Source organism: Entelurus aequoreus, linkage group LG01 (genome assembly GCF_033978785.1).
Source record: "Entelurus aequoreus isolate RoL-2023_Sb linkage group LG01, RoL_Eaeq_v1.1, whole genome shotgun sequence".
Classification (NCBI taxonomy): Eukaryota; Metazoa; Chordata; class Actinopteri; order Syngnathiformes; family Syngnathidae; genus Entelurus; species Entelurus aequoreus.
This window is the reverse complement of record NC_084731.1, coordinates 58,261,444-58,275,134: the sequence shown is the minus strand read 5'-3', so window position 1 is coordinate 58,275,134 and position 13,691 is coordinate 58,261,444. Positions and strand designations below refer to the sequence as shown.

General features: G+C 44.2%; 1 protein-coding gene across 1 annotated transcript in view; it reads right to left on the bottom strand.

The window, feature by feature from the left end:
• Positions 1-343: 343 nt before the first annotated feature.
• LOC133655039 (prolargin-like) overlaps positions 344-13,691 on the bottom strand; it is a 64,047-nt gene continuing 50,699 nt past the window's right edge. The window contains 4 exon segments of the mRNA XM_062054943.1: positions 344-526; positions 528-561; positions 639-714; positions 10,503-10,699. Coding sequence (XP_061910927.1) covers positions 470-526; positions 528-561; positions 639-714; positions 10,503-10,699 — 364 coding nt within the window. The 3' untranslated portion in view covers positions 344-469.

The following is a 13,691-nucleotide window of genomic DNA, read 5'->3' as shown; positions in this document are numbered from 1 at the left end:
GTTCTTCTCACTTATCAAAGCATGGACAAACAAGAAGACCCGAGACTAAAGTTTTATTATTTGTACAAAGCATCTTAATAATAGACGGTACAGGGAAGAAAAAGTAATGGCATGACATTTTTACTTGCGAGCGTGAAAACTGCGGGCCCATTTTGGACACGTCCAACTACACGGTAGTTAACATTTAAACATCCGTTTCTTGTCGGGTCTGCTCGAGAACATACCAACTACATGCATGCACTGCTTGTCATAGAAGAATGAATATGTGTAGAAAAGTTGATAATTTGCCATTTCTCGAAACGGCTAATCGTAAATAAGTCGATTCAACCGCTCCTCAAACCGCTCCTCAACCGCTAGCCGTGCTAACACGTGAAACCTCGGGACCTTAACGCCGTGGTAGTTTCAGTGACATTTCGGCAGGCAGCCTGTTGCATGCATGGCGAGCGTGTAAGCTTCGAGGCGGAGCTTCCTAAATAACGATAGAGTGGAGGTGTCTGAAGCACATGATGACATCCATGGGTATGGTGAGGGCTCAGGTGGTTTCCATCCAATCTTAGGTACCTGAGAAAGCACACAAAGGTCACTTGACATGTCGCCACCTGACGAAAGAACACGCCTTCCTCTCGCACTTGACGTACCTTAGTTTTGGCACCAGCTCCGGATCACTCCATTGCGCCTGCAGGTTTTGTGGGCAGATCAGTGTCCCGTTGATGTCTGCCAAGAAAGTGGTTTCATGACAGTGGGAAATGAAGTCATCGCACTCACATAGAGGATTGCAAAGACAAAGAGAAACAGGAATAACGAGGTCATGGGAGACACAATTGAATTGGAGATATTAATACATTGCTTATTTGAGGTAATTGGCTGTTTAACTTTGATGACCTCAGCTGGAGTTTCCACGGATGAGGCCTAAACTGTTTGGTCTGTGAAGGTGCAAATGGAAGGGTGAGCTTAGGTCTGAGCGTTTACGTGGTAATGTTCAAATAATAAAATACAAAATTACTTATTATTTCAAGTTGAAATAAAGGAGCAAGGTACGCTTTTGGGTGTTATTTAAAGGGCAACGTTCACAATTATTGAAAAACAAGAACACATGTATTTTTTGGGTTTTGGATTTTAAAGATAATAATAGCTTGCAAGATGCGGCTAATGTTGGACACAGTTGTAGCCTTCAAAGCCGCTAAAACAACTTCAAAATCCTCCATAAACATGTTATATACACACTGCAAGTATATATATAATGTAGTAACAGACACCTTCATAACAATATGTAATATGTACAATATACACACTGCAAGTATATATATAATGTAGTAACAGACACCTTCATAACAATATGTAATATGTACAATATACACACTGCAAGTATATATATATAATGTAGTAACAGACACCTTCATCACAATATGTGATATGTTCAATATAAACACTGCAAGTATACATTTAATGTAGTAACAAACACCTTAATAACAATATGTAATATGTACAATATACACACTGCAAGTATATATATAATGTAGAAACAGACACCTTGATAACAATATGTAATATGTACAATATACACACTGCAAGTATATATATCACTGATGATGTGTCCAGGTTGCACCATGAGGTGTATTATAGTACTAATCCAGTATGGCATCGCCATTGACTTCCAGGAAGAGGCTGGATGACAACCCCGAAAGTGTGGTGACAATTGGAGAGACAGTTGACAGCCCGGAAAGACGGCAACCGGGGCAGGGAGGGGTAGCATCCCAAGCTGCAGCTCTCGCAAGGGAGCACCCATACAAAGCTACGAAAAACCCTAAAGAGATATACCCCCAGGGGCGCCCGAGAGGGGGGGAGAATGAGCGCCCCGAACGGACAGATTTTCTGGTAATGACCCCTGCGAATGGACAATTGACTACGAGTGCACTCTGCAAATGTGGCAAGGTCTTCAAAAACCCGACTGGTCTAAAGATACACCAGACCAAGATGGGCTGCCTAAGGAAACCCGTGGCACAACGCACAGTGCCAGTACTCTGTACGGCACCTGATGAGACGGAGGAGGATCTAGGCCCGGACACTCCCCACAGTGCCCAGAACCTCCAAGCACCACCGGCGCAACCCCAAAGCAGACCGTCAGAGCATCGTCGGATATTGTGGCCCGCTGCCAACAAGGAGTCAGAGTGGAATCAGTTTGATGAAGATGTTAATACAGCCCTGGAAGCAACAGCCAAGGGTAATGTGGACCAGAGGCTCAAGACAATGAGCACATTCATAATTAGCATTGCATCAGACAGGTTTGGCATAAAAGAACAACGTGCCACCAAGACTACAACTGCAGCACCAATTCCAAACCGGCGAGAAACCAAGAGTTCCCAACTCAGACAAGAACTGAGAGTACTCAGGAGCCAGTACAGGAAGGCAAGCGAGAATGAGAAGGCAGCCTTGGCAGAACTGAGGGGTGTGGTAAGGGATAGGCTACTCACCCTGCGACGTGCCGAGTGGCACAGGAAGAGAGGCAAGGAAAGGGCCCGCAAGCGCAGTGCCTTCATTGCAAATCCATTTGGATTCACAAAGAAGCTGCTGGGAGAGAAACGCAGTGGTCAACTCTCATGTCCCGAGGAGGAAATCAACCTCCACATCAAGAACACCTACAGCGACGGCATGAGAGAGCAAGACCTCGGCCACTGTGCAGCCCTCATATGCCCCCCAGAACCCTGCACCCTGTTTGACATCAGTGAACCCACCCTGAAGGAAGTTAAAGAGGCAATCAAATCTGCCAGAACAGCATCAGCACCAGGCCCAAGTGGAGTTCCGTACAAGGTTTTCAAACAGTGTCCCCGCCTGTTGGAGCGTATTTGGAAGATCTTCCGGGTGATCTGGAAAAGAGGGAAAGTACCTCAGCAGTGGATGTACGCAGAGGGAGTATGGATTCCCAAGGAGGAAAACGCAAGGAACATCGAGCAGTTTAGGACGATCTCCCTCCTCAGTGTTGAGTGCAAGACCTTCTTCAAAATCGTTTCCAATCGCCTCATGGGATTTCTCCTGAAGAACACCTATATTGACACCTCGGTGCAGAAGGGAGGAGTCCCAGGAGTTCCAGGGTGCATCGAACACACTGGTGTGGTAACACAGCTGATCCGTGAGGCACGAGAGAACAGAGGCGATTTGACAGTACTGTGGCTGGACCTCGCCAATGCTTATGGATCAATTCCACACAAGTTGGTGGAGTTGTCTCTGAGCAGATACCACGTTCCGGAGAAGATTTGCAATCTCATCCTCGACTATTACAACAACTTTAGTCTGAGGGTGTCCTCTGGCACTTCAACATCAGATTGGCATCGTCTAGAGAAAGGTATCATCACAGGCTGTACAATCTCTGTGTCCCTGTTTGCACTGGCCATGAATATGCTTGTGAAGTCTGCGGAAGTAGAGTGCAGAGGCCCTTTGTCCAAATCCGGCACCCGGCAACCTCCGATTAGAGCATTCTTGGATGATCTCACGGTAACCACAACATCAGTGTCTGGTTGCAGATGGCTCCTTCAAGGCTTTGATCGACTCATTAGTTGGGCAAGAATGAGTTTCAAGCCCTCTAAGTCCAGGGCCTTGGTCTTGAGGAAAGGAAAGGTAACCAACCACATTTGCTTCAGTCTGGCAGACACCCAAATTCCATCTGTGTCAGAAAAGCCAGTGAAGAGCCTGGGCAAGCTCTTCACTGGTGATCTGAAGGATACCGCTGCACGTCAAGCTACCAGCGATAACCTCAACATGTGTCTCTCAGCTGTGGACATGTCAGGACTTCCTGGGAAGTTCAAGGCCTAGATATATCAGCAAGGCATCCTGCCTCGTCTCCTCTGGCCGCTGCTAATGTACGAATTCCCAATGACCATCGTGGAGGGATTTGAGAGGAAGATCAGCTCGTCCCTGCGCAGGTGGTTGGGTCTGCCACGGAGCCCAAGCAGCTTTGCTTTGTTTGGGCACAACACCAAGTTGCAGCTTCCTTTCAGTAGTCTGGCAGAGGAGTTCAAGGTTTCCCGGGCCAGAGAAGTCCTGCTCTACAGAGATTCTGCTGATGGGAAAGTATCTTTAGGAGGTGTGGAGGTCAGAACAGGAAGGAAGTGGCGTGCCCAGGATGCAGTGGAGCGGGCAGAGGCGAGGCTGCGGCACAGCACCCTGGTGGGAACCGTAGCCACTGGTCGGGCTAGGCTGGGTAGCAACACCAAACCAAACTATAGCAGAGCCAGAGGAAAGGAAAGATGAAAGCTTGTCCAAGAGGAGGTTTGCACCGAGGTGGAGGAGGCTCGCTTCAGCAGAGTGGTGGGAATGAGCAAGCAGGGGGCCTGGACCAAGTAGGAGCACATAGCTGGTCGCAAGATCACCTGGACCGAACTCTGGAAAGCGGAGCCACACCAGTTTAAGTTCTTGGTCCAGTCAGTTTATGATGTCCTCCCAAGCCCTGCTAACCTGTTCACCTGGGGCCTGATAGACGCACCTGTGTGCCAGGTCTGTCAGAAAAGAGGATCATTAGAACACATCCTCAGCTGTTGCTCAAAGGCATTGGGAGATGGCAGGTATCGGTGGCGCCACAACCAGGTCCTGCGGGCAATAGCAGACACCATCTTCACGGGCATCAACACCAGTAAGCGGCAACACCCAACCAAGAGCACAATTGCCTTTGTCCGAGCAGGAGAGAAAATTCAACCCTCCAAGAAGACCCAGGGGGGCCTGCTAACAACAGCAAGGGACTGGCAGCTCTTGGTTGACCTGGGAAGGCAGTTGCGATTCCCAGACATCATCGCAACTACAACACTCCGGCCAGACATGGTCTTGATGTCTGGAACCAGCAAGCAGGTGGTACTCCTTGCGCTAACTGTCCCCTGGGAGGACAGAATGGAGGAAGCTCAGGAAAGGAAGAGAGCGAAGTACGCAGATCTTGTGGCCGACTGCCGGAGGAACGGGTGGAAGGCCCGCTGCGAGCCTATTGAGGTGGGCTGCAGGGGTTTTGCAGGCAAGTCCTTACACCGGGTCCTGGGGCTCCTTGGGATTTGTGGACTGCACAGGAGAAGAGCCATAAAAAACATCTTGGAAGCGTCTGAAAAGGCTTCACGTTGGCTCTGGTTGAGGAGGGGGGACGCGTGGCGTAGTGCGCTACCTGGACACAAGTCGAGGGACTGATCACCCTCGGCTGGGTCGCCCGGGTGAGGGTGTTTGATTAAGACCCGAAACACCCTATGACCCCGGGAGAATCACTGATGATGTGTCCAGGTTGCACCATGAGGTGTATTATAGTACTATAATATAGTAACGGAGACCTTCATAACAATATGTAATATGTTTTATATACACACTGCAAATATATATATATACATATATAATTTAGTCACCTTCATAACAATATGTAGTATGTACAATATACACACTGCACGTATATATATATATATATATATATATATATATATATATATATATATATATATATATATATATATATATATATATATATATATATATATATATATATATAATGTAGTAACAGGCAACTTTATAACAATATGTGATATGTTCAATATAAACACTGCAAGTATACATTTTTAATGATAAATAATGATAAATGGGTTATACTTGTATAGCGCTTTTCTACCTTCAAGGTACTCAAAGCGCTTTGACAGTATTTCCACATTCACCCATTCACACACACATTCACACACTGATGGCGGGAGCTGCCATGCAAGGCGCTAACCAGCAGCCATCAGGAGCAAGGGTGAAGTGTCTTGCCCAAGGACACAACGGACGTGACTAGGATGGTAGAAGGTGGGGATTGAACCCCAGTAACCAACAACCATCCGATTGCTGGCACGGCCACTCTACCAACTTCGCCACGCCGCCCCATGTAGTAACAAACACATTCATAACAATATGTGATATGTACAATATACACACTGCAAGTATATATATAATGTAGTAACAGACACCTTCATAACACTATACAAAACCCAAAAGCAGTGAAGTTGGCACATTGTGTAAATGGTAAATAAAAACAGAATACAATGATTTCCAAATCATTTTCAACTTATATTCAATTGAAAATACTGCAAAGACAAGATATTTAATGTTCCAACTAAGAAACATAATTTTTTTTTGCAAATAATCATTAACTTAGGATTTAATAGCAACACATGCAAAAAGTTGTAATAGTGGCATTTTTACCACCGTGTTACATGACCTTTCCTTTTAACAACACTCAGTAAACGTTTGGGAACTGAGGAGACACATTTTTGAAGCTTTTCAGGTGTAATTATTTCCCATTCTTGCTTGATGTAAGTTGTGCATTAGTCCGGGGTCTCTGTGTGGCGCATTATGAAGCCTAAAATACCACAATATTTTCAATGGGAGGCAGGTCTGGACTACAGGCCGGCCAGTCTAGTACCTGCACTCTTTTACTATGAAGCCATGCTGTTGTAACACGTGGTTTGGCATTGTCTTTGTTACGGCGCACGCGCAGTCCGTTTCTCCCTCTTCTGCGGGAGCACCTAATTGTTCCACTGTGAGCGCCCCCGCGCTGCGCAGACCGCGCCCACACGCTGCCGCAGCCGGAGGAAATCTTCAATCAATGAATTTTTTAGGCACTGGAATGATTGTGGCCGTCTTAAAACATGATGGTACCACAGCCTGCGTCAACGAGATGTTGATGATGTCTGTGAGAACCTCCGCCAGCTGGTCTGCACATCCCTTATGCACCTTGCCCGGAATGTCATCAGGTCCCGGTGCTTTCCGGGGGTTCACTCTCCTCAGGGTTTTCCGGACATCCGCTGTGTCCAGGTTGAGGACTGCTCATCAGGGCGAGGGATGGATTTTCTCGCCGGGGTGGTGTTAAGCGCCTCAAACCTCGCAAAGTAGTTGTTTAGGTCATTTAGCAAGCTGATACTGTTGTCACAGGGTTGGGGGGCAGCTTTTTAGTCCGTGATGACCTGTATGCCCTGCCACATTCGTTTAGTGTTCGTGGGGTTTTCGAAGAAGTCCTGCACTTTCTGACTGTGAGCACGCTTTGCAACCCTAATGTCACGGTTCAGGTTAGCTCTGGCTGTTTTTAATGCTACCATGTCGCCAGACTTAAACGCCTTGTTCCGAGCCTTTAGCATTGCACGTACCTCACTGTTCATCCAGGGTTTCTCGTTGGCCCGTGTGGGGATGTTCTTCATCACACTAACATTCTCCATGCACTTCTGAATGTATGCGGACACAGACTCTGCATACTCCTCCACACATGTGTTATGATTATCGGTGGCGGCTGTCTTGAACGTGTCCCAGTCTGTGGTTTTGAAGCAGTCTTGTAATGCTTCCTTTGCTCCCTCTGGCCAGGTCCTCACCTGCTTCATTGTAGCTTGCTTCCTGATCAGCAGGGGCTTGTATGCAGGAATTAGCATCACAGATAGATGATCTGAGGAGCCGAGGTGGGAGCGTGGTGCAGCTTTAAACGCGTGTTTAATATTGCTGAACACCATGTCCAATGTGCTTCCACCCCTGGTTGCAAAATTCACATATTGATGGAAATGAGGGAACACAGTTTTCATGTTAGCTTGGTTAACTCCCTCTGGATGTGTAGATTGCAGTTCAATGACGGAGCAGTTCAAAGCATTCAAATCTCCTTTGGTGTTAGCACTTTGGGGAATGTATACTGCTGTGAAGATCATAGCACTGAATTCCCGGGGAAAATAAAATGGCCTGCATTTTATAGTTAATAGTTCTACATCGGGAGAGCAGTGACATGAGACTATCTTTCCATTGTTGCACCAGTTGTTATTGATGTATATACAAACACCACCGCCTCTGGATTTACCAGTCAGAGTTCTGCTCCTGTCCGACCGAAACATAGTTAGCCCCTCGATGCTAACTGCCTCGTCCGGAACGGATGGTTTCAGCCACGTTTCTGTGCGAAATATGGCACAGCAGTCTCTCTCGCGTCTTGCATATAAATCCAGCTTCAGGTAGTCCAGTTTGTTCTCCAGGGAGCGGACATTTGAAAGCAGGATGGAAGGAAGTGGCATTCTGTGAGGATTAGCCTTTAACTTTGTTGTTAGCCCAGCTCTGCATCTCCGCTTCTGCTTCTGATCACACCACTTACGTCTCCTCTGTCGACGGTCCCCGCTGGTACTAGGCTTCACAGGCCGCTGGATGTAGCCGGCGTAGTATTCCGATGCTAGCGGGGAGGTCCAACGTATATGCATCTTTCGGTCCAATACAGCCCGATATATCCACATCCAAAATTGTCTGGCGGTCGTACGTTACCACGGAGTGTCCACGCTGGAAGCCAGCCATGAAATTCACAGAATTTACCGATATATTTGCCAAAATGTTCTATTACTAGCATGAGCCTCTGCAGCCGCAGCCGAACAGGGCGCCGCCATCTTGCAGATTTCTTTGGACTTCATCACTGGTTTTCCTCCTTCCCAAGGTAACACCACAATACTCACCATAAATTACCGTTTTTCTAAAGCCGCACACTTCATTCCTCTTCCAAAACTTCCATCTTCTTCCGAGACTGCTGATCTTCTCACTACCCACATAGTCAGACAACATGGCATTCCTGTGGACATCGTCTCGGACCGTGGCCTTCAGTTCACATCCCGGGTGTGGCAGAACTTTTGCAAGGGAATTGGGGCCACGGTCAGTCTCACCTCTGGTTACCATTCACAAAATAACGGTCAAGCAGAAAGAGCCAACCAAAGTGTCGAAACCATGCTACGTTGTATATCCACCAAACAACCATCCTCGTGGAGCAAGTTTCTGCCTTGGGTCGAGTTTGCCTATAATTCCTTGAAGAGTTCGGCTACTGGGTTGTCACCATTTGAGTGTTCTTTAGGTTACCAACCACCTATGTTTCCTCAACAGGAGATAGAAGCTGCGGTTTTCTCTTCCCGTAAATACATCAAAAAGTGCCATCAAGTCTGGAAGGCTGCCCGGGCCTCACTGCTCAAGTCTTCCGAGAGGATGTGCCGCACTGCTAACCAACGACGCATTTCGGCCCCTTCGTACTCTCCTGGTCAACAAGTTCTACTACTGGCTAAAGATCTTCATCTAGAGGTACCATCCCGTAAACTTGCACCCCGGTTTGTAGGTCCATACACCATGGAGGCCATAATTAATCCAGTGGCAGTAAAACTTTCTCAACCCCCCTCAGTCAAGCGACACCCTGTGATCCATGTTTCTCAAATTAAGCCGATTGCTAGCTCCCCACTCCCCCGTCTCAGACATAACAGTCTTGCTGAAATAAGCAGGGGCGTCCATGGTAACGTTGCTTGGATGGCAACACATGTTGCTCCAAAACCTGTATGTACCTTTCAGCTTTAATGGTGCCTTCACAGATGTGTAAGTTACCCATGCCTTGGGCACTAATACACCCCCATACCATCACAGATGCTGGCTTTTCAACTTTGCGCCTAAAACAATCCGGATGGTTCTTTTCCTCTTTGTTCCGGAGGACACAACATCCACAGTTTCCAAAATCAATTTAAAATGTGGGCTTGTCAGACCACAGAACACTTTTCCACTTTGCATCAGTCCATCTTAGATGAGCTGGTGGCGTTTCTGGGTGTTGTTGATAATGGCTTTCGCTTTGCATAGTAGAGTTTTAACTTGCACTTAGAGATGTAGCGACCAACTGTAGTTACTGACAGTGGTTTTCTTAAATGTTCCTGAGCCCATGTGGTGATATCCTTTACACACGGATGTCGCTTTTTTATGAAGTACCGCCTGAGGTATCGAAGGTCCGTTATATTATCACTTAAGTGCAGTGATTTCTCCAGATTCTCCGAATCTTTTGATGATTTTACAAATATATAGCTGGTTGAGAAATTATGTTCTTAAACTCTTGGACAATTTGCTCACGCATTTGTTCACAAAGCGGTGAAACCTCGCCCCATCCTTGTTTGTGAATGACTGAGCATTTGATGGAAGCTGCTTTTATACCCAATCATGGAACCCACCCGTTCCCAATTAGCCTGATCACCTGTGGGATGTTCCAAATAAGTGTTTGATGAGCATTCCTCAACTTTCTCAGTCTTTTTTGCCATTTGTGCCAGCTTTTTTGAAACATGTTGCAGGCATCAAATTCCAAAATGAGCTAATATTTGCAAAAAATATCAAATATTTCCATTTCGAATGTTAAGTATCTTGTCTTTGCAGTCTATTCAATTGAATATAAGTTGAAAAGGATTTGCAAATCTTTGTATTCATTTTTTGTTTTGTTTTACTATTTACACAACGTGCCAACTTCACTGGTTTTGGGTTTTATAAAAACAATGATTACTTTGGTATTGCATTACTCCTAACATTATTCCACAACGTTGCGTGGTGAGTTCATCCTGATGAAGTAATCCCAAAACTTTTACCCAAGGCTTTATTTGGCGTTGCACAAGTCTGGTTTTGTCTGACGTGGTGGGCGGAGAGTTTCGCGGAGCAGTGAATTGAAAACAACAACAACAAAAAATGTGCGTGAACAATCCCGGCCTTGGACTTACTATTAATGCTGTTGTGGTTGAGGTGCAAGTGCTCCAGGTGACTGTTGAAGAGTGGGATGGAAGCCAACTGGTTGTGGGCGAGCTGGAGGTCCAGCAAGGTGGAGATGTTGAACACGGCCTTGGGGACGCCTTTGTCACTCAGCTGGTTGTAGTTGAGTCTCACAAAGGCCAAGTGATCAAAGCTTTGGAAGTAGTCTCTGAAAAGGACAAAGATGACCCTAAGTCTGTTCACTCTGTACACCGGCCACAGCATTAGGTACACCTGACACACTTTTGGAAAACACTCTCAGTATGTTATTGTGAAGTTATGCACCTATGCACCTCTGCCAACTGCCACCACAGTAATTAATACAATATTACATGAATACTACCATATTTTTCAGACTATAAGCCACACCGGTTTATAAGTCGCACCCATTAAATTTTAGAAGAAAATAAATGTTTCCATATGTTAGCCGCGTCGGACTATAAGCCGCAGATATATACCAGTACACAGTGGAATGAGATACTGAAATGGAAATATTTTGTAAATGTTTATTTACATACTTCAATGGCGTCTGCAACGCGGCAGTAAAACGGCTGATCAAACAAAACAGAAACGCCATTGATGTCTTTATTCATCCTTTACAAGATAAATACGATGTTCTCCTTTTTTAATATGGTTCAAGAATTCTGTCAGGATTCTTCTTCCTAACACTTTGAGTTTGAACAGTTTTTTTTAAAGTGGATCATTATAGTACTTTGTTTGATTTCTTTGCTTAGTCCATTCCATAATTTAGCCGTTGGCTGTTGTCCATAGCAACCGGCAGCTCTTTAGTGCCGCCCTAGTGTCTCCCTGGAGCATTTTTAAAAATGGAAAAATATTTTTTTTGTTTTAGTATGTTTTTTGTTTGAGGACAAACATGAGACAAACCTTCCCAGTTGTTGGAAAGCCCACTGTTTAATATGTTTTTGTGTATGCTTCACTGATGAGAGTATTTGGTGAACATCATTTTGTCCTACTCATTTGGGCGGTTCTTGAACTCACCATCGTGTGGACTGTGGCGCAATAGTTTGTTTACATGTAAAATCTTCCACTCCTTCTTTGTCTCATTTTGTCCACCAAACGTTTTATACTGTGCGTGAATGCACAAAGGTGCGCTTTGTTGATGGTATTGCCTTGTTGGAGTGCTAATCAGGCATATTATTAGCATGCTAATCAATGCTAACATGCTATTTAGGCTAGCTGTATATACATATTGCATCATTTTGCCTCATTTGTAGGTATATTTGAGCTCTTTTAATATCCGTTACTTTTCTCCTCTTTGTACGGTATACAATTCATATTTGCATGTCTCATGACACATTATCTGTATGTAATATTGGCTGCATTTTTGATAGTTATTTGTGTGCCATGTTGTTTTAGACCACAGCAAACATTACCTTGCTTGCCAAAGATTGTAATAAATCCATTAGAAGAAGACAGCCTGCAGTTTCCTTTAACTTGGACACACACATCTATATCTTTGGCCATTAAAAGCCAGTCATTTCCAGGACTTAGCTCACCTTCTGAGTAGCCTCTGATTTACTAATGGTTTGTGTTATAAAAATGTGTAGAATAAATATTTAATTTCAACATTTCTGTCAACAAAGATTTGCTACATTTTGTTAGTAGGCTAATATAACTAATATAGACACTTTCATCATTTGTTGCCTTCATTATAACACTTATATACGACTTTTCAGTTTTTGCGGCTCCAGACAGATTTGTTTTTTGTATTTTTGGTCCAATTTGGCTCTTTCAAGGTTTTGAGTTGCCGACCCCTTCCGCATCTTTGTATAAGCCGCATGGTTCAAAGCTTGGGAAAAAAAGTAGCAGCTTATATTTCGGAAAATACGGTATATAAATGTTTACATGCACAGAACTTCTCCAATCAGAATCTAAACTTCGGTTGATCGGAATTCCAAATTCACTGTTTACATGGCCCCTAAACAAATATATCCGATCATGATGTGTGTATACAGCGTTTCATTTGAATTAACCATCTTAAGTTGTCTTTTTTTCCCCAGAAATACTAGAAGGAAAAACTACTTTTGCCGATTTTACAAACCTCCCCAGTTCTTTGCTCTGTGTACCCCACTCATTCAATTGTCCTCCTCTCCTGTCTGTTTATGTTGTACTTTTTAATTATATTTTCATGAACTTGTTTTGTACAACTTGATGTTCCGAACATTTTTGTCCGCAGCGGACACATTAGTCTTCCATCCCACCATGTTTGCGACTCTGCGATAAATAAGCAAATGAGTGTGTACATTGACACCGTTCGGAATAACGACACAGCACAAAACACCCCTCTTTTTCGGAATAACATTTTTGTCTGAATGGACCGTATCTGATAACAATCTTCCGATTGACGCGTTTATATTTAGTTTTTTTTAAGCTGATTGGACCTTTTATTGCGATTATTTGTGTCTATGTAACCATGGCTGACGTAATTTAAAATTTGCCATACCATTTCCAAAATACTGTATATTCCACCTTTTACCACTGATATTAAATGATTAAAAGGCAGCACTGATACATACAAATAACGCCAGACTTCCTTCAAGATCTCTGTCGGGGATTTGCAAACGCTTTCATTGGTTTATGGGGCAGTTATGGTTGAGCCCTGTGAACTCCGCCTAGCAACAAGTTGCCACACAATCCTATACACTAAGCTGTACTGCTCGCCTCATTATATTTATTTCGTCAAGTTGGATGATAAACTAATATATTTTTAAATTGTCTTTGCTATTTGCAACATGATAACATGATAGCCACTCCGAAAATAAATGTAACTTAATTAAGTGAGGATATTTTTTTTTTTAAGTCTTGTATTATTATAAGAAAAACTAATTATTGTGTTTTGAGGATAATGACTTATTAGTACCAAAAAAAAACACTCTATTTTTTTCGATAGCAAATTTATATCCTTTGAAAAACATTTTTTTTGTGACAAAAGTGGTCGACTTGGTAGAATGAAGATTTAATTTGAATAATTTGAATAATCCTGCTCTAGTGGTTTTAGGAATTTGCTGCAAAACAGTCTGTCTCCCAAGTTTTGAACTGAACCAAGCCGGATTTGGTCATTAATTATGTAGACTTACACTGTAATATCGTTCTGTATTTTTTGACAATGGACCAACACCAACAAAAGCGGTGATCTTAGT